Source organism: Prionailurus viverrinus, chromosome D3, assembly GCF_022837055.1.
Source record: "Prionailurus viverrinus isolate Anna chromosome D3, UM_Priviv_1.0, whole genome shotgun sequence".
Taxonomy (NCBI): Eukaryota; Metazoa; Chordata; class Mammalia; order Carnivora; family Felidae; genus Prionailurus; species Prionailurus viverrinus.
The window spans coordinates 68,022,081-68,041,876 of record NC_062572.1 but is presented as its reverse complement, the minus strand read 5'-3'; the positions used below and the strand labels follow the sequence as shown (position 1 = coordinate 68,041,876).

Genomic DNA, 19,796 nt, shown 5'->3' with positions numbered 1-19,796 from the left:
CCAGCTCCGAGTCTGGCCTGGTCCCTTGGGAGTGGGAGCTGGGTCCCGTGAACTCCCATCCCCTCCCCCCTCAGTCTTTGCCTGCGCTCCTCCCTCTGCCTAGAACCTCCTTTCATCTTCCGCAGACGGGAATCCTGGCTCCGTCTTCAAGCACAAGCTCAAACGCGACCTCCTTCCTGAAGCTTCCTGTGGCCCAACCATTCATTCATTCACTCCACAAATACTTATTGAGTTCCTGCATGCCAGGCACTGTTCTGGGCACTTGGGATCTATCAGTGAGCAAAACGAAGGCCCCTGACCCCCTGGAGCTCACATTCAGGTGGGAGGGGGAGTACAGGAAACAATAAAATAAGCAGCAAACCACATAGCATGTTAGGAGGTAGCAGGTGATAAAGAGAATGTCATGGAGCCCCTTAAGGCCACCCGGGGGCGCTGGAGGCAGGCGAGTTGCCATCTTAGGGTGGGTGGGGCGATCTCCACGAGCAAAGTGAGAGAAGTTGGAAGCACTCCAGGGGAACAGTCACCCCAGGGCTCCAGGGACAGCAGGGGGGCAGAGGGCCCAAGTGGGGGGGGGGCAAGGGGGAGAGCAAATGCGAGGAGACAGAGCTGGGAGAGGTAATGGGCAGCTCATTTGTCCTCTCACCTGGAGCTACTTCAGCCCCTTGTTGCAAGGTTAGCACATCCCATCTGTGGCCTGTGGTAGTCAGTGTGTGCCTGGGGCTGCAGGTGGAGCTCTAGGGCCACCCCCCCCAGAGTCTAGCCCCATCCTGACCCTTAGCACCGACATAACAAATGTTGCTGAGTGAATGCAGACATGCTCAAACGAGGCGCAGGGGAGGGGTGCCGTGGTGCTGGGTGCGACTCGGCCTTGAGACAGGGCAGAACCTGACTGCATGTGGATAGGGCTCAGGGCTCTCCTGGAGTCTGGACTGCCTGTAGCTTCCCCCTCACTTCTCCCTCTCTGCCCTCTTTCTGCACGGGATCTCCGTTTTGCATCTCGGGGTGGGGGGGTGCTATCCATCCCTGAGAGCCAGGCCCCAGCACCTGTCCCAAAAAACTCCCCACCGCCTGCTTCCTGGTGTTTCACTCCCAGCGGCTCCATGGTCACCAGGCAGAGTGGCTGCTCTATAAATAAAAGACATGCTTATGGCGGCCAGACTGGGGCAGGTTTTTGTTGTAGTGCCTCCTTGTGGGGACTCCAGCCTATCACCAGGCTGTGGTCTAAGATCAGATGGAGGACAGAGAAGCTGCTTTCCCCAGCTGACCTTCTCCCACCTTCTCCGCTGCAGCCTACGAGATCGTCATAGAAACGGGCAACGGAGGCGAAACCAGGGAGAACGTCTGGCTCATCCTGGAGGGCAGGAAGAACCGATCCAAAGAGTTTCTCGTGGAAAATTCTTCCCGACAGCGGGCCTTTAGGAAGTAGGAAGAGGGGGTTCCCACTGGGGAGTGAGGGGGGTGGGGTGGGTAAGAGAGGGACCTCCAAAATCAACCCCCTTGGTGGGTGCCCTAAGTATGCAAATGGGCCTAAACTGCAAGCACTTAATTGAGTACCTACTTTGTGCCAATCCTATGCGAACTCCTACGGATGGACTACCACAGGATGAAACAGGAAATTTATAAAAGGGAAAGGGGGAGATTGCCACACAAAGAGAGGCCAGTATAAGAGAGGAGAATTTAATTATTCCAACCACTAAAAGGAGAGGATAATTCTGTAACCAGACAGAGGTGCCAATATCACCACCGTGGCAATCCTACTACAATATATCAATATATTAAAGTAGCACATTGTACACCTTACATTTACACGGGTTTGTGTCAAATATATTTCAGTTTTAAAAAGTTAATGGACAGCTACAGCAAACATTAGTAATTAATTAATTAAAGAGAGCCCGCTGTGCGGCAGGACCAGGAATCATTGCAGACCCCATCCAAGTCCGTGCAGACCTCACAGTCTGGTCTGCAAGGGAGCCGTGTAAGAGAGCACAGACTAAGTTCTACTTAGGAGGAGGAAGGGAGGAGAGAGCCTCTTAGATGCTTTGTAGGAAAATCAAAATCGGGTCTCGGGAAAAGGCGCTTCTCACCCCTCCTGGTTGACAGGCACAGCCGGGAAACCTCAACTTCTCCTCCACACCAGAGCCACCCCTGAACTGCCCAGATGCCCACTTCATTTCCCCGCTCCCCCAGAACTGCTTACAGAAGTCTCCCCCTCCTGTGACCCACGGCACCTTGCATTTGAACTCCCTCTGCATCGGGATGAAGTATGAGCTCCTTAGACTGGCACCCGCAGACCACCACAGATGGCCGCACCCCACCTTTTCCATGGCTGCTTCCCTGACTGGACCCCAACTGCAGCCGAGCCAACACGCCCCCCCACAGATGCCTCCTTGCCCTCAGTCCCCATCCCGTGACTTTGCCAAGTCAAGCCCACCTCAGGGGCCTCTTCCCTCCCTCCCTTTGCTGTGCTCTCTGAATCCCCACCACCCTCCCCAGCCTAACCCTCAGGGCCTCGCCCTCCTCCCACCTCTGTCTGCTTCCTGATGTTACCACCCCCTCCTGCTGGGACCAGGCTGTGGTTGTCTTGTTCCAGAATGGCACTGAACCCCTCCAAGAATGCAGGGCTGACATCAGGTCATGGTTGCCATTCTATCCCTCCTCCTTAGACCAGTGCCTGGAATGCAGTAGGCTTTCAATAAAGGCTCACTTCCTACAGCGGACATCGGCATCTCTTATTAGAAGCCATGCTTTTGTGTCCTGCAGGGGGACCACGGACACGTTCGAGTTTGACAGCGTCTACTTGGGGGACATTGCCTCCCTCTGCGTGGGCCATCTCGCCAGGGAGGACCGGTTCATCCCCAAGAGAGAGCTGGTCTGGCACGTCAAGACCATCACCATCACCGAGATGGAGTACGGCAACGTGTAAGTACCGTGCCTCCACCCCTCCCCCCGGAAGGGCTGCTCCCTCCGCACAGCGGGACGGGGCTAGACCACAGGCAGGATGCCAGGACCCAGGGAGCTGTCCCCTTCGAGGCCACCTAGTTCAGGAAACTTACGAGATAGGGAGGGAAAGGCAGCCGTACTCTTTTGGAGCTTTCTGAGCCATAGGCCTACCCTCAGAGGCAGGGACTCGGCCAGATGAATTTGAGGGCTCCAGCCTTTTAATCCAGGGACGCTTCCTTGGAAGAAGTAAGCCAAACAAGACCAGACAGCGGACGCTTCCCTTCCCTCCCCCTCCCATCACTGTGCGATGACAAAGAAATACAGCTTTGAAGCCTGATGCTTCCACTGGCACAGTGAAAGCCCTGCCATCCTTATGGGCAGAGTGGGGATCAGAGCCCAACTGGAGTAATCCCATGGCCCACCTGCCTCTGAGGACCCCGGATAAGGAGCTTTGCATTTCTCCCACCAGGGCCTTCTGGAGACTCAGGCATTTCTGAAGGATTAAGGGTTTTAGTTACCTGGGTAACAGTCCACAGCCATCAGTTTTTCTAATTAAAACCACTTGGTTACCACGTTGGATGCCAGAAAGAGCCCCGAGGCCCTGGAAGGCAGGAACAACAGTGTGAAGGCACCGGGAGAGGAGGAAGGGGAAGCCGAGGGCAGTGCTTGCCTCTGGGAGGCTAGACCCGAGGAGTGAGTGACAGGTGACATGTGCAGCTCCGGGGCCAGCCTGCCACTGCTCGCTGGGTCACCCCCCAGAGCTGCTGCCACCCGCTCCCCGAGCTGGCCCTGCCCCTGGCGACGCCTTCACGGTGAGCACAGCAGACCGGTGCAGGCTCAACCCGGGCAGCGCCCTCGGCTGCCCTCTCTGGCCTCAGGAGCTCAAGTCGCTCAAAGCAGTGTCTCTCCACGCTCCACCTGTGACAGTAGGCTCCCTGGGATGCCCAAGCTTCCCCTTTGGGAATCGGTCAGGAAGGGCTGTGACTTGTAAACTTCTGTCTTGACCAACTCAGGCTGCCGTATCAAAATGCCACAGACCGGGTGGCTCCAATAGCAGACCTCTTTTTCTCGCAGTTTTGGAGGCTGGAAGTCAGAGGTCAGGGAACCAGCATGGTTGGGTGCTGGTGAGGCCTTTCTCCCTGGCTTGCCGTGTCGTCATGGCAGAGAGAGAGAGAGAGAGAGAGAGAGAGTGTGTTATCCATTGCTCTTTTAGTGAAAAACCAGCCGGTTACAGTAAATCCTGCCAGACTTGCTGGTCCTGGCTGCCTGGAGCGATTACTGATGGAGACTTGAGAGCTGAGACATAGAGGCCCAGAGGAGTTACCACCTCACCCAGCAAGTCGGGCCCAGGGCAGAGCCCCTTCTGCACCCCAGCACTGCCTGCCAACCACATCGAGTATTGCTACCGATACCACACCTCTGCAAGCCCCACCCCCCAAAAAAAACCAAACAGTACAAGAAAATACAATATAATACAGTGCAACACTATGCAATAATAAGAAATAGTCTTCCCTCAAGTTAGCTTTAAACCAGCCATGGTGGCTGTAAGAAAGACACCGAGCCAAAAATCTCAGCACCACCAAGCACCTTCCAGTCTCAGAAGGAAGGGGAAATACGAGCTCAGCCTGGGAGCTTCCTACCCCACAGTCCTGGGGCCGAGTTGTAGAATTTCTCATCCAGGGAAAGAAACCACCATTCCCACACCCTCAAAAGAGGGTGGCCTTTTGTCAGTATGTCACTAGGCCTGGAGGGGGAGGAAGGGATGTCCGTGGAGTGGGGGCTCTGCCCAAAGGGAAGGGGGTGCAGAGAGTCCAGACCCTGAATACTAGAACTGTCACGAAGTCAGCTGTGTGGCCTCAGGCAGTAACCCGTCACCTCTCTGTGCTGTCTCCCTCCGGGAAGAGAGCTGGATGTTCACTGGAGTCTGGCTCGGGGGGAAGGACAACAGGGGTCCAGCTCAGGGAGCTCTCGGAGGTCATAGTGCACCGGCCTGTGCAGGTCTCGAGCTTGGTTCCTTCCTGATGGATGGCATACATGCGTCCACAGTTCCTTTCCAGCCACCACATTAACCGTACCGTTTGGACTTCCAGGAGTTACAAATGAATTTAATCTCACTCTCCTGTAAACACAGGAGTCTCCAGCTTTCATCTTTCAGCCGGTTCCAGTGGTGACTCCTCCTTAGGGTGTGCTGTACCTTCTAAGGTTCTCCTTTGCACTGAGACCCTCCGGATTCGATGGAAGGCCACACCCAGGGGCTTTTCTTTCTTTCTTTCTTTCTTTCTTTCACCAAATATAACTTCATTGTTTTATCTCAATACCATATATAATACCCAGCCATTATAAAAATTCAAATAATACAAATCGTCTTTTAAGTAAAACTTCCCGAAAGCCCTACCCATCAGAGACAGCCACCGTATGAGTGTTTGGTGACCCCGCTCTCTCTGACACTTTTCTAACATCTCACAAACGCTGTTCACAGAAGTGTGATCCTATTTACATGTTTTTCAAATATATTTAATTTTTCATTTGTTATTTTTTGCTTTTGTCATTAGTCTTTCTGATGTCCCTACCCTCCTTTCCAGTGGGTCCACACCTAGAGTCATGACCCCACGGAGCTCTAGGGTCCCACATCTTGGTGATCTTATATGTATGAGAAACGTTTTCCTTATGGGTCTACTAGGGAATATTTTTCAGCCATTAAAAATAATGAATTAAATATGTACCAGATGACTTGGAGCGATTCCCGGGAAAAGCAAGATATGGGAAAACACATATTATATGATGCCATTTTGTAAAGGGAACACTGACATCCCACATATGTCTGTGTCTGTGTGGGTCTGTGCATGGTTGGGTGAAATGGAAGGAAATCTGGCAAGATACACCCGCAACTGTTCCATGGGTTATCTGAGGTAAAGGTGGGATGTGGAAGTGGAAAGGAAGGAGGGAAAAGGAGAGAGAGCCAAGCGAAAAGGGGAAGAAGAGTGTATTTAGAAAAACACGCATGTGATCACATGATTTGTGCATTTATAGAGAATTATGTATATCAGTCAGCATTTGCATAAAGAAATACATTTTTAAAGAACGTCTAAACAAAGATTGAAGTTATATCCCCCTCCGAGAAAGTGTGGTATGTAACAACAATCCGAATTTATCAAGTGATGAACTGGGGGAAGAGAGATCTCGAAACAGAATATGGATTTCCTGCCAGTGTCTTTCCGTGGCTGTCTCCTCAGGTGGCGAGGCAGGCTGGCTCTGGGCCCGCTCTGGCTCACCTTAGGCAGTGACTTAGTTTCCCCTTCTGTGAAATGGGAGGATGATGCCTGAAGCTCCGGGTTGTCATGGGAGCCAACGAGATGCAAGGGTGCAAAGCCCCGGTCGGCACTGAGGAAGCAAGCAGAAAATCCTGCTTTTTTTGCGGTTATGGATTTTCATCTAAAAGGGGTCTGATTTTGCACCGTTGGGCACACCCTTTTAGGGATGCATTCCTGAAGTCATCAGTGCCAGGACAGCTTATTTCCAAAGCTGTTAAAATATCAGCAGTTGGGAGCAGGAAGAAACCATAGCAGTTGTTCAGTTCAAACCTCTAGCATTGCCAATGGGAAAATCAAGGTCTGGGTAGGAGACGTGGCTTGCCCAAGGTCACAAGAGTAGCAGGTGGCAGGGCTGGAGTAGACCCAAGGCCCCCTGGCACTCCAGGCAGCATTTTCCCACTGTGTCTCCTGACTTCCTCCCTTGTGATTAATTATTAGACTACCATTACCCAGAGGGTAAAATTGGGGGTGTGGAGGGTGGGGATAGAGAGGGGACCTTTTGGTCCAAGACCATTACTCTTGGCCCTGTACTTGCTTTTGCTTATGGCGCTGCTTCAGTAGAGGATTTTCTCTTACCCCTTGCACCCCTCAGACCATGAGCACGTGCATGTACGTGTTTTCACGCACGCACACGCGTGCGTGCGTGCACACACACACTCATACTTTAACTCAGCCCAGTGCGAGGGATTTGGGACGTTTCCACTTGGCTTTGCCTGGATCCCGCAGCTGTCCCTGAAGGTGAGAATACCAGGTACAAACATTCATCAGTCCCTTTGAAAGAGCAAGGGGACCAGCACGGTTGGCACGGAGTGAGCTTAGTTAGACAAGGCCAGGTGCTCGGTCAGAAAGGCAAACGGCAGGCAGAGGGTCCAACCACATAGGGTCTTGCAGCCCTTGGTAAGGTGGTGATTTTTACTTAATCTAAGAAGCCATTGGAAGGTTCTGAGTAGAGGAATTGCATTCTTGGACTTACATGTCCACGGGGTCACTTGGCTGCTGTGGAAAGAATGGACCACAGATAGCAGAAGCAGGGAGACCAGCTAGGAGGCCGACTTAGGAGGGAGGAGGTGGTGGTGACTTGGACCAGACGAGTGGCAGGACAGATAGTGAAATACTGCATACTTTTTCAAGTGGCTGATTCTGGACCTATTTTAAAGGTGGGATTTGCTGGTAGATTTGATGTGGAGTTGGGGGGGGGGGGATGGAAATGAAAGAATCAAGGAGACACTGGAAGAGTAGAGATGCCTCTCGCCGTGGGTTTTAACACAAACAAGACCCCATCCTCATATTTTTAAAAAATTTTTTTTTAACATTTATTTATTTTTGAGACAGGGAGAGACAGCATGAACAGGGGAGGGTCAGAGAGAGGGAGACACAGAATCTGAAGCAGGCTCCAGGCTCAGAGCCCGATGCAGGGCTAGAACTCACGGACCGAGAGATCATGACCTGAGCCAAAGTCGGCCGCTTAACCGACTGAGCCACCCAGGCGCCCCCCCATCCTCATATTTTAATGCAGACATTTCTGACCCCATCTCCTGCCACCTGGAGAGGGGATCATTCATGGCCCAGGGGGCCCGGGGGGAGGGTGAGAGCCTTGGCTGGTATCCACTGAGCCTCCTCTGTCCCTGCTAGGTACTTCTTCAACTGTGACTGCCTCATCCCCCTCAAGAGGAAGAGGAAGTACTTCAAGGTGTTCGAGGTCACCAAGACGACCGAAAGCTTTGCCAGCAAGGTCCAGAGCCTGGTGCCGGTCAAGTACGAGGTCATTGTGACGACGGGCTACGAGCCGGGTGCAGGCACCGACGCCAATGTCTTCGTGACCATCTTCGGGGCCAACGGGGACACGGGCAAGCGGGAGCTGAAGCAGAAAATGCGTAACCTCTTCGAGCGGGGCAGCACCGACCGCTTCTTCCTGGAGACGCTAGAGCTGGGCGAGCTGCGCAAGGTGCGGGTGGAGCACGACAGCAGCGGCTACTACTCGGGCTGGCTGGTGGAGAAGGTGGAAGTCACCAACACCAGCACCGGAGTGGCCACCATCTTTAACTGCGGCCGGTGGCTGGACAAGAAGCGAGGCGACGGGCTCACCTGGAGAGACCTCTTCCCTTCCGTCTGAGGGGCCGGAGGCTCTCGATCCCACCGTCTCGCCGAGATGCTCCTGACCACAGCCTGCTGCCTCCACCTTGGCTTTCAGCAGGCCTTTCTCAGAGCCTCCTGGGACCGGGACTGGGCGCCAGAAGGGTGGCATGGGTGGCGCGGTGGCCCGGAACTTCACGGTTCTCCGGAGGCCGCTGCAGGGGACTACTTGTGGGCCCCGCCCCTCCTCAGTCCCCTGGACCTACAGGAACCGATCACCGCGTGTCGGAATCCCTGGCTGCACAAAAGTAACTTTCTGCGCTTTCTTTTCCAGTGACAGCAGTGGCCAGGCTGAGACTTGCCAAGTGTAGATGAGAAACTGGGGCTTCACCCAGGGGATAGAAGTGGGGAAGAGGAGGCCGTCGAGGTGGTGTATTTGAAGAGAAAACTAATTAACACGTTTTTCCCCCCAAAGCTGGGCTAATTAAATTTTTTACTGACCACACCCCACGAAGAACTCATCTTGGCATCTGCTCACGAAGAAATGCATCCTTTCCCCCAGTTTCAATGACTCCAGTGGCAAACAGAGAAAAGCAGCAGGAGGAACTGTTTTAGCCCTGGCGGGGGGTGGTTTATAAGCCTGCAAAAAGGTACGTGATTCTGTCCATCATTTATGGGAAACTCTGTGCCAGGTGCCCACTGGTTGTTCTAACCTGTGAGAACACAGTTGAGACCCACAGACCTGAACAGAAGGTGATGGGGCGGGGGTGGGGGTGGGGGTGGGGACAGAGAGGGACACAAAATAAAGGTGCAGTCTCTGCCCTCCAAGGGATATGACCTTGATGACGAGGCTGCAGGAGAAACACACACACACACACACACCCTCCCTCGTGGACAGTCACGAAGGGATCTGCAATGCAAGATCCTTGCAAGGCAGCAAGAGTGCCTCAGGTCTCAGCACCTGACTTCTGATTTTCCTGGCGAAGCAGGACTGAGTGGAAAGGAAGTCTTCCTATAGGAGGGCACCCCCCCACCCCCGTCACCCTGTGTCCTGTAGCCCAGACAGGTGTAAACTCTTATCGAGGCTGATGGGTCTAAAGCAAGTTCCAGGAGCTCCCAGAGACCCTTGGAGAAAGGCTGAGTTTGCAAGCACTGGCTCAGAGGCAGCCAGAGAGCTTGGGCGAGCTTGGGCACATTATTTCATCTCCTGGGGCCTCAGTTTCCTCACTTGTCCAACAGGGACAATGATAGCAGCTACTGCATAAGTCGTCATACAGACTAAATAAATTAATCTGCGGGCAGTTTAATTCAGCACCTGCACTGAAGGGTATGTCCATCGTGTTGAACAAGCGGGCCTCCGGGGAGCTGGGTTGGTGGGGGTGGGGGAGAAGTAGTCATGAAACACCTTTATTTGTATCTTTTTCCGTGGAACTGGCCTCCGCCCAGCCCCAGCACCCCTATGCCCCCGATGAACAGTTAGCCAGGCCTCGGCTCTTCTGAACTCTCTTAGGTCGTAAAAAGTGCAACCACTGCCTTAAAAGTCACAAAGCCTATTACAGGTGTGCAATTTAAATGTCTGGCTCTGGGGGTGCCTGGGAGGCTCAGTCGGTTGAGCGTCAGGTCATGATCTCGAAGTTCGTGAGTTCGAGCCTGGCGTCGGGCTCTGTGCTGACAGCTCGGAGCCTGGAGCCTGCTTTGAGTTCTGTGTCTCCCTCTCTCTCTGCCCCTCCCCCACTCACACTCTGTCTCTCGAGAATAAATGAATATTAAAAAATAATAAATGTCTGGCTTTTTTTTTTTTATTTTTTAAAAAAATTTTTTTTTTCCAACGTTTATTTATTTATTTATTTATTTTTTGGGACAGAGAGAGACAGAGCATGAACCGGGGAGGGGCAGAGAGAGAGGGAGACACAGAATTGGAAACAGGCTCCAGGGCTCTGAGCCATCAGCCCAGAGCCTGACGCGGGGCTCGAACTCCCGGACCGCGAGATCGTGACCTGGCTGAAGTCGGACGCCCAACCGACTGCGCCACCCAGGCGCCCCCCTTAAATGTCTGGCTTTGATGTAAAGGCCAAAGTCAGGCTCAAAATTCATCTTCTGCCATCCCCCAACTCAGTGCTATCACAGGGGGACCAGAAGTGAAGGAGAAGGACACGCGTGTGTGTGCACACGAGTGCAACTGTGTGTGCAGGTGCATGTGTGCACACGTGTGGGTGCATGGGGGCGCCCCTCCCCCACCTTGCACCGTCACTCCTGCCCCCCTCTTGCTGACCACGGGTTCCGATCCCTTGGAGAAGGAAGGAAGGGAAGGATGCCTACGGGGGTTCTTTCTCCGTGCTTCAGCCTCCACCTGCCTTGTTTTTAGGACCTAAGACACCCAGATAGTTCCCGCGGCATCCTTTGCTCTGACGAACTCTGGGCATTCGGGCCACTCATCTCTGCTTCCAGCGGCCAGCCAGCCCATCCTTCATCCCTACGGTTTCTGTGGATGGGGCAGGATTCTATGCCTTCAAGCGAGGTGGACACATCCCCTCCCTGGGTAGCCCTGTGGAAGTCGCGGTCACTAGCGTTGGGTAAAAGGGCAGCCAGGAGGGAGGAGGTACTCCCAGGCCACCGACAGCAATCTTTGCGTGTCCTGTTCCCGTGGCCATGGCCTCCTCCTCAGCCTCTCCACTGTGTCTGAACCAGCTGAAAGTTGAAGTCTTCTGCCGTGCCCCCCGGCAAGCACCGTGTGCTCTCGCTGTGGAATGCGGCAGCTGTCGTCCGGTTGATCCTCCTGAGCTGGCACAGGGACAGCCCGTGTTATCATCCTGCTGCTGCCAGGTCCAGGGTGGGCTCACTCTTACCCAGGTGGGGCAGGCCTGGTTTGCCAACACAACCCACGGCCTCATTAGCCCTTTCCACCCCTTCCCTGCCTGCCTCCTCTGCCCCCCTAACAGGTGGCCTGTTGAGACCCACGACCCTGCTGCTGTGAAGACCCCGTAAACAGTGGTCACACCTTTGGTGCACGAAGACGCACTTTGTTACCCACGAGGCACATTCCCCCCAGCCCGGTTCCCTGAGTGCCGGGACCTGGGCCATCTCCATCAGGGGCGAGATGCCCACAGCTCCAGGTCCCGCGGGCTCCCCTCCAGCACCACCACACACACTGTCCTCCCTGCTGGGCCCCTGCTGAGACGGCACCGTCTGCCTCAGGTCTCCTGCTGCCCGCCCAGCCACCCATCCCTCCACCATGTTCCCAGGCCTCATGCTAGTCCACTCTCTCTGCTCTGTAGGGGCAGAGCAGGCCTCTGACTCACCCACAGGTCCCCAGGGGCAACGCGGGGCTTGAACCAGGCCGTCTGACGCCCTTCACACTCCGTGGAGGAGGTGGAGGAGGTGGGGGGAGAGGTGGATAGCCAGGGGAACACAGGGGCTTGCAGAATTCAACACCTGGCAGGTCCAGTCTCCACAGCCCTGCTTCTGTGGGCACCACCTTGCCCGAGGAAGTGTTGGGGCCCCCGGCCAGTCATGTCGTACCGCCCTCCTTTCTCCATCAGGTTGTGCTGAGGATGCAGGCAAAGGTGGGGAGCACCCCCTATAAGGTGGTTGGGGAGAAGGGCACTCTGCCCCGAGGAAGGAACGAGGGACCCCCACGAGATGCTCTGCCTTTCAGGTCCGGTCTCTTCCTTGTAGGCTGTCCCAGGAATCCTCCTCTTGGAGGGCAGAAGGCAAGGCTGGGGTTAGGATAAAGCAAGCAAGAAGCTTTAAGGGAGCTCAGTCTCAGGCTCGTGCAATGGCAGGGCTGCACCTGAGAGTGAGGCCCCTTAAATGTTGCCCCCCGGGCACCCGCCTTGCCTCCCCCTAGTCCTGGCCCCAAGCAGAAAGTTACTCTATCCGTAGCAGTGGCCAAGCTCTGCACCCCAGCAGTCCGAATTCTGAGGCTGAGACCCAGCAGCCAGCCATGGCGAGGGTGAACCCTCTGGGGACGGTCCCTCCTGAACCCAGCTCGCCCGAGGCCGGGCTGCCACCAGAGTCCCAGGTCGTTGCTGGGCAGTCGGCCATGGGCAGGAGGCGCTACACGTCAACCCTCCAGCCAAGACAGAGCCCCTCACTGGAGCTCAGGGTGAAGGAAAGGAAGGAATGGTCTCTGCCTCCCCCAGAGCCTCCTTTCCGTTCCTTCAGATCTTGCCAGAGCTGCTCCTTCCCTCCCCAAATCCCCCTGGCACCCACAGCTTGCTTTGTTGGAAACTTCTTCCTTATAAGGTTGGCTTCTTGAGTGACAAGGTTTTCTACCAGCTCCACATTTCCTCTCCTGATTTAGAGACAAGTCTCCATTAAAGAATATTTGGAGAGAAACTTAATTGCACTGCTTTCGAGTAACTGCTAACAAAGTATTTCCAAATAAATATCCCCAGGGGCCCACATCAAAGAAAAGATAAGACTCATTTGCAGTTAGCACAATCTATTTACATACAAACTGTTGCACCAAAGTCTAAAAAACACTTCTGCTCTTAAGTAGGTTAAACAAAAACCTTCCAATTTTATTTTCTCAGCTTTTTGGTTGGACAACCTTTTTCTTCCAAGATTTCGAGAAAAGTAAACTCGGTTTACTTTTATACGCCAGTTCAGTTACATGCCTTCTGAATTCTGATTGTGCAGGGTCCAACTAGATGAGGTCAGAAGTACTGTGGGTACCCCCCCGCCCCGAGGACCCCTGGTGCTGTGTGTGTGTCCTGAACAGGGGCCCCCATTTATCCAGCCCCTTGAAAGAGCATGGCACCAGGCGTCGACCCCTGGCGGGCACCAGGAGAAGGAGATGCCCTGAGCCTTCAAAGGCAAGGTAAGGGGCTTCGGAGAACAGGTCAGGGAGCCTCAGTTTTGGACAAAGGAAGTAAAGAAAGCCTATGAGAAAGAAGGAAGTCTTGGACAGATGGGCCTGGAGAGTAAGGGAAGAAAGAGCATTTTCATCCTAAATTTAACAAGGGGGATTTGGATGGGGCACCTGGATGGTGGGAGAGGTGGGGTTGCTTGTGAGCTGGAGAAAAGAGGAGTTCTGTGCTTCTGGCCTAGGAGCCTCAATGTGGCTTTTCTTCTAGAATCTCCCAACCGAATGAGGAAAGACTGTTACAAGCGGTGATTCCAGAAGTCTTGGCTTTGAGGCCTCAGCTATCGGCTCTCCTACTGGACAAGCCATTGCTGGTGGCTGACCACGGGGGCGGGGGGGGGGGGGGGGGGGTCGGCCAGCGGGGAAGAATGCACATTGATGGGGCCTGGAAAACTCTCTAGGAAAAGGAAAGGGAGGGGAGAACAAGAGGACCAAGGAGAAAGACTATGGAACGCAGGGATTTTTTTTTTTTTTAATGTTTATTTTTGAGAAAGAGAGCAAGCGTGAGCGGAGGAAGGGCACGGAGAGAGGGACAGAGGATCTGAAGCAGGCTCTGTGCTGACAGCAGCAAATGAGCCCGACATGGGGCTCAAACTCATGAACTGTGAGATCATGACCTGAGCCGCAGTTGGACGCTCAACCGACGGAGCCACCCAGGCGCCCCAGGGATTTTTTTTAAATCATCATCGTAGCTAATGTTTATATAGCGCATACTATATACCAGACACGTGTTAAAGCACTTTAGCTCATTAGATCCTTATAAAGACGTACGAGGGAGGTCCTGTTATGATCTCCATTTCATAGACAAAGACACTGATGCACAGGCAGTTTAAGTAGCTTGCCCAAAGGCACACAGCTAACAGGTGGCACAGGAAACCCAAGGGCAGGGCTTTCCTCAAAAAAAAAAAGAAAAAAAAATGCTGGATGAGAGCTGGGTACATAAACCAGATGAAAGAACAGCTGCTCTGGCTGATGTGGGGACAACGGGGCGGTTCTGAGACAGAAGGCAGATCAGCACCGTGCAGGGCAAGTGTGGAGAAGAAGTGTTACTTGCTGGGCTTCAGGCGGCTGCATAGGGCCTGCCACTGAGGGCAAGGGGAGTGGGGAAGATAATGTTCTGGCAAGAGAATTCCTTGTTTCCTACTTCCCAGGAGCGGTGGGGGTCTCCCCCCATCCCCACCCCCCAGAACAGGGAGTGCTGGGGAGAAACAGGAGGCCCGAAGTGAGAGGTCTCATTGCAGGGCAGGGCTTGGAGGGAGGACAGAAGCGACTGGGAGACAGCCAGGAGCCTGGGGGTGAGGTGAGGGCGATGTGATGGTTCATTCGGTTGGCCGTGGGGTACCCCGGTTCAATGTTACTTGGGACGTGCCTGTGAGGGTTTCCAGATGAGATTAGTACTGGACTCATAAAAGTAGACTGCCCTCCCTGGTGTGGGTGGGCCCCTTCGAACGCCTTGAGGGCCTGAACGGAACAAAAAGCAGAGGAAGGAAGAATTTGTCCCCTTCCTGCTCACCTGCTCCAGCTGGACTTGGGTCCTTTCCTGCTGTCAGACTGGGATTCTCACGATCGGCTCTGCTGGTCCTCAGGCCTTTGGACTCAGAGTGGAGCTCCATCACGGCTTTCCTGGGCCTCCAGCCCACGGGCAGCAGGGGCCGGACTCAGCCTCCAGAAACACGCAAGCCAATTCTGCTCAATACATCTCCTTTTGAATATATCTCCTACTGGTCTGTTTCTCTGGAGAACACTAATAGAGACTCTTCTTCCTTCACTTGACCTCCTGGGGGAGCGTCACAGTGCCTGGGAGTCACAGGCCTGTGCGGAGTGTGAGCCTAGATGCTCTCTGAGGTATTTCTTTCCTCCCTGGCACTGCCTTAGAAAGGTGGGGGGAAGCGAGCTTGGAGGGGACTGGGAAGGGTGTACATTTGCCCATTGCAGGGGGGGGGGGGCATAAAATCCACAGAAAGAGAATTACTGTCCCAGCCCCCTGCCCCCACCCCAAAGCTAGCCCAGGCCTGTCCTCCCGGGGTCACCTCCATTGCAGGTACAGAGACTGAACAGACAAGGATAACAGAGGGACGCAGGGCCTGTAAATAGAAACCCGTGGAATTCAAACACTGGAAGGAGCCGGGTCTGCCATCCACGTTTTTATAGTTTGCAAGACCAGGGAAGGGAAACGTCTCTCCCCTGTGCACCTGACAGTTAGTAGTGAGTGGTGAGCTAAGGACTACGGAGCCCCGGTCCATGGACCAAGAAACATACATGGAAATATGTGGAAAGCTACAGCATTTTGGATCACTCACCGGCACAGCAACCAGGGATTTGAACATTCATCCATCTAATGTAAACTATGGGTGGGGCGCCTCGGTGGCACAGTCGGTTAAGCGTCCGACTTCAGCCAGGTCACGATCTCGCGGTCCGGGAGTTCGAGCCCCGCGTCGGGCTCTGGGCTGATGGCTCAGAGCCTGGAGCCTGTTTCCGATTCTGTGTCTCCCTCTCTCTCTGCCCCTCCCCCGTTCATGCTCTGTCTTTCTCTGTCCCAAAAATAAATAAACATTGGAAAAAAAAAATTAATGTAAACTATGGGCTTTAGTTAATAACAATGTCCCGATATTGGCTCATCCGTTGTCACAAACCTGCCCCGCTAAGGAGAGATGTTAATAGCAGCACCTAAGTGAGATAGTACACGGAAACTCTCTGTACTTTCTGCTCATTCTTCTGTCGACCCAAACCTGCTCTGAACAGTGAAGTCCATTACTTCAACAACAAAAAGGCTTATTAATGTGGGCTCTGTTTCCAGGTGATGCAAGAGAGTCATCTTTCAGTTTGCTAATCCACACACTGAGAAACGGACTTTAGATGATGCAGAGTATCTGGGTTTGGGCTCTTACAAAGAAATGAGAAATCCATGACAACCGCTGAAAAGCCGGACTCCTTCTCTCTTAAGAGCAACTGGGGAGCCCTCACGTTCAGAACACCAGAGGCTACATTTGAAACTTGATCAAGGGGCGCCTGGGTGGTGCAGTCGGTTAAGCGTCCGACTTCAGCCAGGTCACGATCTCGCGGTCCGTGAGTTCGAGCCCCGCGTCGGGCTCTGGGCTGATGGCTCAGAGCCTGGAGCCTGTTTCCGATTCTGTGTCTCCCTCTCTCTCTGCCCCTCCCCTGTTCATGCTCTGTCTCTCTCTGTCCCAAAAATAAACGTTGAAAAAAAAAATTTTTTTTTAAAAAAAAAAGAAACTTGATCAAAAATGAGAACTTTCCCCTTTAAGATTCGTAAACTAAACTTTAGGAAACAGGTTAATTAGATCCATGGCATTGAACAAATTTCTTGAGAGATGAAGAGGTAAAAAAGAATGATAAGAGGGAAGGAGTGGAGGAGGAAGAAGAAGGCTAGGAGGGAGGACAGAGGGAGGTGGAGGAGAGGGGAGGGAGGAAGAAGGGGGAAGGAAGGAGGAAGAGGTAAGAGGAATAGAGGAGGAGGAGAGGGGAGGGAGGTGGGGGGAAGAGAGGGAGGAGGAGGAGGAGAAAGGGAAGGGGAGAGGGGGAGGAGGTGGTGAGGGGAGAAAGAGCGAAGAACAAGGAGGAGGGGGAGGAAAGGGGAGGGGGGAGGAAGGAGGAAGAGATGGGGAGAGGAGAGGGGGAGGAGAAGGGAAACAGGTGAAGGACAGTGAGGAAAATGGATGGGGATGGTGTTACCTAACTTCTTACACAAGACAGGTCTGTGAGAGGCTTCCCGCAGACACGCCCTGGATACGCGTGGAAATAAGCACCCTGCACCAGCGAGGTGTAGTTAGCAATGCAGTTCATTTTTATTAGTTATAAATAAAGTACAAAAAATCCACCAAAAGTGAATCTAAGCATTTACACAATTCCTAATGTCTCCGCCTTTTCATTGATGCACTATTGCTTTAATATTCATAATAAATATTCTTCTAGCTTTCTGCTATAAAATAGTCTATGTAGCAAAATGTTGCACAGCACAACAGAACAGAACAGCAGGAGGATTACAAAAAAGGACAATCAACACTGAGGATAATCCTTTCACTTACCAGGGGCAACCAAATTACCCCAGCGGGCCTGGCGCCGGGCGTGGCTGGCTCTGGAGCTGAGAAATGAGCCACGTCCGAGGCCAGGGTGGGGCTAGGGAAAGGCGAGGGGCCGGGAGGGGGGGAGGGGGGGCACAGGCCAGCCACGGCAAAGGGCCCCTTCCCACTCTGACCCCGCAGAGCGGCGTAAGGCTTGTCCGTCCAGGAGCCCTGCCGAGGGGGCCATGTCCGCCGGGCCTGGCAGTGTGGTGGCCATGCCGTCTCCAAGGAAAAAGCAGGAGAACACGGCTCCGGGGCAGAGGCGGAAAGGGAAGCTGGGCAGGCAGCAGGCAGGAAGCCCAGGGAACGGGGCCCACAGTCCGGCCGGAGCAAAGGTGGGGCTCAGGGACCCTACGCGGCCCGGCCACTCCTGCAAGCCTAGGCCGGCAGTGTGGTGGGTCTGGGCCTCCACCTCCTCCCCCATCAGCACCATCCCGGGGCCTCATGTGGAGGATGGACTTCTCCACCGGGCAAAGGCAGTGATGTCAAGAGGCAAGAGGGAAGGATGAGAAGGAAAAGAAGGGAAGGAGGACAGGAGGGGTCCTCCTTCTCCCGGCCAGGGACACAGCCCCGGCTCAGAGGACCCCCGGGGGGCATGGACCTCCTCTCTCTCTTTCTGGCTCAGAGGCATCTGGGCTCACAGCATTACCAGCCTTGGAGGTGACCGCTTCCCCCAAACCCTCCCCTAGCATTCGTGGTCCTCAGTAGTGAGACCGGAAGGCCCTCCAGTCCTTCACAGCAGCCCCTCCCCTCCCCACAGCCGTGGAACGGGGCAGAGGCGGAGACGACGCTGGGAGGAGAGATCATGGGTCTGAAATCCTTGTCCCAATCTGTTGTCCAGGGTACTGCTCAACAACAGAGGCTCCAAGAGAGGACAGGACGGGTGCCAATCCCAAAAACCACACTTCGGGGCTGCTGTTCTGCCTATGCGCTCCCCACATCTAATGAGATGTGGACTTCAGCTCGCTCTGCAAATGACCACGGAACCCCGTGAAAGCACACGTCCTGCGTCTGGGGATGTGTCCACCTATCCCGCCTCCCTGACTCCCGCGGGATGCTGCGTATAAAAGGACAAAACCCTTTCCCGGTGTCTACCGTGAGCAAATCCACTGAATAAATTCTCAGGATGCTCTCTTTCTCTCCTTTTTTCTTTCATCTCCTTCTCTCCACCCCTCCATCCTTTCTCTTCCCCTTCCTTCTCTCCTGAGAGGTTGAGAAAGCCCAGCGAGGGGTCCCCACTGGGTCTGTATCCTAGTCTATCTGGGTCTGAGGGACCCTAGATACCCTCCCTTTTGCCTCCCTCACCTCTGCCCAGAACCCTGAGACTCAAGGAGGCCAAGCGACTTGCTCAAGGTCACAGGCAAGTTTGCAATAAAACTGGTCTGAGAACCTGAGCCTCCTGACCCCCCAGTCCAGGGCTCTTTCTAATAAATCAGGCTTTCAGATTTTGGCTTTCAGATGCCCCAGCTGGTAATGTCTGAAGGGCCCAGTTCTGGAACCAGAGAGATACGGAGCCCAGGTGGAGAGAGTGACCCCTAGGGGCCCCTGACCTTCTTCCGAGGCAGGGTCGGCTGAGGTCGTGGGAAGGGTTAGGGAAGAAAGAAAAATAGGTTAATGGTGAGGGGGCTGGGGAGGGGGCAGGGGTAGCAAGTGAAAGGATTACCCCAGTCTGCTGACGAGTGCAAATTATATTTATATATGTGCTAAATACAGTCACTATATTGGAGTTTTTCACTAGGTCACAGCATACAGAATCAAAGGTTTGCATTTCGTATGGAATGTATCCAAAGAGGCCAGCACCACAGTAGGACAGCTTGCAATCACACACCCTGATAGTTTGGACGAAATAAAGTTCGCGGAATTTTATTTAAATTTTTTTTTTCGTATTCATAGTTGTTTGTCATCGTACCAATGCATGCAAAGCATTCCACTCCCAGAAACAACGCCAAAATGAGGTAATAGGAGTAATAAAAAAAATTAGTATCCTTTCTAAATAAATAAATTATAATTAAAAATGCAAAACAACTATAAAAATAATTAAATAAGAACCCACGATATCTACAAGTTAGTCATAAATTATGATTGTTAAATATAAGGCATTTAAACTCACAAAACCCTGTAAACTAGCAACGTGCCATGTTTTTTGTTTTTTGTGTTTTTTTTTTCATTTTTGTTTTTCTATCAGCTGAAATCGCTCTAGCATTTGCTCTACGCGCAGGAGATGAAACACGACAGGGGACCTGACAGACGTTGCTACAGCCCCACGCGGGGAGTGTTTGTCCCGCCGGCGGGCGGGGGGCTTGGGGGATTTCTTCAGGAAAAAAAAAAAAAAGAAAGAAAAAAAGATCTGGTGCTTTTTCTTCACCATTGAAAAAACTGTGCTTGTTCATTAGGCGTGAAGAGTTGAGAATACTTGCAGGGAGGCTGGGACATTTGCAGAAGAGTAGCTTGAGTCCTGTCACGACTGCTGGGCCAGGGCCACGGGGGCCAGGTGTCCAGGCCAGTAGAGGAGCCCCGCGCCCT

At 53.5% G+C, this 19,796-nt stretch overlaps 1 protein-coding gene across 2 annotated transcripts in view; it reads left to right on the top strand.

Moving 5' to 3' along the window:
- LOXHD1 (lipoxygenase homology PLAT domains 1) overlaps positions 1 to 9,010 on the top strand; it is a 165,224-nt gene extending 156,214 nt beyond the window's left edge. For both annotated transcript variants that reach the window (XM_047827882.1, XM_047827881.1), the window contains 3 exons: positions 1,290 to 1,422; positions 2,761 to 2,919; positions 7,884 to 9,010. In XM_047827882.1, the coding sequence (XP_047683838.1) occupies positions 1,290 to 1,422; positions 2,761 to 2,919; positions 7,884 to 8,364 (773 nt within the window). In that variant the 3' untranslated portion in view covers positions 8,365 to 9,010. The remainder of the gene's footprint in view (positions 1 to 1,289; positions 1,423 to 2,760; positions 2,920 to 7,883) is intronic.
- The last annotated feature ends 10,786 nt before the right edge of the window (positions 9,011 to 19,796 follow it).